Source organism: Punica granatum, unplaced genomic scaffold (genome assembly GCF_007655135.1).
Source record: "Punica granatum isolate Tunisia-2019 unplaced genomic scaffold, ASM765513v2 Contig00022, whole genome shotgun sequence".
In the NCBI taxonomy this organism is placed as follows: domain Eukaryota; kingdom Viridiplantae; phylum Streptophyta; class Magnoliopsida; order Myrtales; family Lythraceae; genus Punica; species Punica granatum.
In genome coordinates, this window is record NW_022204041.1 from 82,712 (window position 1) to 86,672 (window position 3,961).

At 39.9% G+C, this 3,961-nt stretch overlaps 1 protein-coding gene across 1 annotated transcript; it reads left to right on the forward strand.

The window, feature by feature from the left end:
* Positions 1-769: 769 nt before the first annotated feature.
* Positions 770-2,437, forward strand: LOC116189820. Its single transcript, XM_031519560.1, has 4 exons — positions 770-1,345; positions 1,430-1,449; positions 1,601-2,058; positions 2,142-2,437. The coding sequence occupies exons 1-4, from the start codon at positions 770-772 to the stop codon at positions 2,435-2,437; spliced, it is 1,350 nt and encodes a 449-aa protein (XP_031375420.1).
* The last annotated feature ends 1,524 nt before the right edge of the window (positions 2,438-3,961 follow it).

Here is a 3,961-nt window from a genome sequence, read left to right on the forward strand (position 1 = left end):
AAGATGATCAGGAAGAAGAACGTGATCAAGAAGAGGAAGGCGATCAAGAAGATGACACCACAGAGGACAGCAACTACAAGTTGGGACCAGATGACAATAATTCAGAGGAGTCTGATGATGGAAGAGTTGATTCAGGTGGAGGCGAAGGAGTACAAGGAGGTGAAGGAGAAGTGCAGGGAGGTGAAGAAAGCACACTGTCTGGGAAGAGAATGAAGTGAAACTGCAATGAGAAATCAAGCTATTTTACCTCAAAATCCATTAAGAAAAGAAGATATAAGAGCAAAGGAAGGTTCAAGGACAAGACAACTGCTGAGAGAGAGCACATGTTTGCAGGTACTTTCAGATTTGCACAGGAGATGGAAGGAAGCACTACAAATGGAATATACAGAGGTCCTGCTACATTCTCATCTACTGCTGGTGCTGCTGCTGCTACATCCACATCTGATGCCAACCTTGAAGAAGAGCAGGTATGTGAGGGCTATGAAACAGATGAGATGAAGTCAATCCATGATGAAGATTCAGACAATGAGGTAACCAGGTATCCATGTTTCAATCCAGAAGATGAAAGCAGTGTTGTTATCACTAAGTCAATGGAGTTTGAGAGTTTGGAGCAGTTCAAGAATGTTGTGAGAGATTTGAATATCTCAATTGGAGGGATGTGGGTGGTAAGGGCAAGTGATGTCCTTGGGCCATACTATGCTCAGAAAACAAGGCAAGTAAAGTCTTCCAAGTGAAGACTTTCCACTTTGAGCACACATGTGCTAGAAAGATGACAAACAAGCTTGCAACAAGGGAGTGGATAGCCCCTAAGTTGGTCCCACTTGTCAGGATCCAACCAGATGTAACTGGACAAGTAGCATATGACTACATGATCCACAGGTATAAGGTAAAGATGAATGATGCCATGGTATCTAGGGCTCTGAAATTGGCTCATGAAATCTGTGAAGGCCAAGAGAATGAGCAATATGCAAAGTTGCGTGATTATGCTAATGAGCTATTAAAGAGAAATTCTAGATCAACTATTCGCTTGCAATGTACACCATATACTCATGAGTTTTACAGAATGTATATCTGTTTGGAAGCTTGCAAAATGGGCTTTTTGACTGGGTGTAGACCCCTGATTAACTTGGATGGTCGCTTCTTCAAGGGATATTATAGTAGACAATTGCTATCTGCTGTGAGTCAAGATGGGAACAACTCTTTTTATGTGATAGCATACGACATTGTGAATGTGGAGAACAAGGAAAACTGGATTTGGTTTCTTGAAAACCTAGCGAATGATCTGGGGGATCTAGTGGAGAAGGGGTTCACTTTTATTTCTGATAGACAAAAGCTAACCAATCTTGTCCTTCGCATGGAAATATAATAACATCCTTTAGGTTTTCCTACTGATAACTTATTTGCATTAATTCATTCATTTCTGATGTAGGGATTGGATAGTGCTTTGCAGTTAGTTTGCCATGGTGCACCAGATAGATATTGTTGTAGACATATCTTTGCTAACTTCATTAAGAAATTTAGCAATACCCCAGAGTATGAAAGAGCATTTTGGGCCTGTGCTAAGACAACAACACAACGCCATTTTGCTGGTGTTTGACAGGCTGAATAAGGATGCTGCAAAATGGCTGAATGACATCCCTGCAGATAGGTGGAGCAGGTCAGCCTTTGACACTGTATGCAAGAATCAGGCTGTCACATCCAATATGTGTGAGAAGTTCAATGGGGCAATCCTCAAATATAAGGGCAAGCCCATAATTACGATGTTTGAAGGGGTAAGGATGTATATCACTAGAAAGATGGTGAAGACACAGGCATTGATTGCCAAGAGCCAAGGACCCCTCTGTAAACAAGTCCAAATGAAGCTTGATAAATTGCATAAGAAGGCAATCTATTGGACTCCTCACTGGTCAGAGGATCCCAATAGAGCAAAGTTTGAGGTAACTTGTCCTCCCCATTCAAAGTGTGCTGTTGACTTGAAAGAGATGACATGTTCATGCAGATCTTGGGAGTTGTCTGGCATTCCATGTGAGCATGCCATTGCTTGTATCGGCCACAATGGTGAAAAAATGAAAAATTTGTCCACTGTTGGCTAACCAAAGAGACCAATGATAAGATATACTCTAACTACATCAACCCCGCAGCTGGTGAGAGATTTTGGGAGACAACTGGTTTTGACCCTATCCAAACTCCCATTGTGAAGAGAAAACCAGGAAAACCAAAAACCAAGAGAAAGAAGTCACCGGAAGAAGACTCTAATCCTCACAAGATGAAGAGGAAGCTTGGCCCTCCTAGGTGCTCCAGATGCAAACAGGTTGGACATAAGAAGACCAGTTGCAAGGCTAACTTAGGTGATGGGGACACAGTTGCTGCTACTAACAAAACAAGGCCATCTGATGTGCCAGTTGATGGTGCAAATGAGGAAACCAGAGCATCTTAGGTGCTAGGTGAGGGGGGCTCAGCTGCTGCAAGTGACAATGCAAATGATGCACTAGCTACTGCTCAAGATGGACATTTTGGTCCTATCCCATCTCAACTTGAGCTTCAATCAGCACAACCCTTACAGATTGACCATTACACCACCACACATGTAAAATTTTACTTTTTTTTTAAATAATTTCAGCATGACATTATCGAATTAATTAACTTTGTCATCCTAATATCATTTTGCTTGATGTATAGGGTCCTTGGCAGCACTTTCCCTATGCAGATGATCTTGCCAACATGTAGGTCACTCCTCCAGGTGGAATTGCATTCAGACCACTGCCTATGAGACCTAGCATGATACCTTATCCAAGAGCTCTTATTACAAAGGAAACCATTGAAGGTGCCATTGCTGGAACTGCCTAGAGGTTTGCAGTCTTTATGAACACAAAAGCACCAAGGCCTCCTCAATGATGATAGTTGTCTTTTATTGCTCATTTTGGTTGCTGCTGATCTTGCTTTAGAAGTTCAGATGCATTTTGGACTGTGAAGACTGTGAATATTGGAATGTAATTAGGTTGGGACATAGATAGTTTTTTGTTGTGTTTTTAGCTGGATTGTACATGCTGAAGACTGTACATGCTGAATTGTACATGCTGGGTTATGTTGAAGGCAGTATGCATGCTGAATTGTACATGCTAGGTTTTTTGTTGAATTGTTATATGTTAAAGTTGATGTATTTTGTAATTGGGGTGACTCAGAACCTCTAACTGTAATATTAAATTAATATTAATTGTTGCTAATTGGTTCGGTTGCTTTATTCATTTTGAAATTTTATCCTTATGTTCTCACACTAGTGCATAGCAGATTTTGAGCTTATATTACAGTAAATATGTTACAGAGTGCTCAATCTGTTTCATTAAGGGTAGAGGACTATATTGATGTAAGGGATAAGGACTATGTTGATGATAATTGGAAACCAAAGTTGTATAAAAAAGATGAAAAAAAAAAGGTGATAATTGGAAAACAGAGTTGTATAAAAAAGATGAAAACAAGATGAAAAAAAAAAGATGATAATTGGAAAACCAAGGTTGTATAAAAAAGATGAAAAAAAAAAGAGATGATAATTGGAAAACTAAAGTTGTATAAAAAAATGAAAAAAAAAAGATGATAATTGGAAATCCAAAGTTGTATAAAAAAGATGAAAAAAAAGAAGCCTAAATTACAAATACAGACATAAGGACCTTTTTGATACATATCAATCTGGACCTCTCACAGAGTTATAAAGGCAAAAGACGGAGGGATGGATTTGATGTTACCAAGGACCAAACTGATGTGACGGAGGATCGAATTGATGTGACTAGGGACGAATTCGATGTGCCCAAGGACGAACTTGATGTTACCAGGGACGAATTTGATGTACCCAATGACGAATTTGATGTGACCAGGGACGAATTTGATGTTACCATGGACGAACTGGATGAGACCAGGGACGAACTTAAAGTGACCATGGATGAATTCGATTTGACCAGAGATGAAT

Bases quoted from the DNA above. Each gene is read 5' to 3' on its own strand.
- LOC116189820 (XM_031519560.1), top strand. From the start codon at position 770: ATGACAAACAAGCTTGCAACAAGGGAGTGGATAGCCCCTAAGTTGGTC. The intron at 1,346-1,429 runs GTCCTTCGCATG...TTTCTGATGTAG, and splicing joins GACAAAAGCTAACCAATCTT to GGATTGGATAGTGCTTTGCA. The intron at 2,059-2,141 runs GTGAAAAAATGA...TCAACCCCGCAG, and splicing joins TGCTTGTATCGGCCACAATG to CTGGTGAGAGATTTTGGGAG.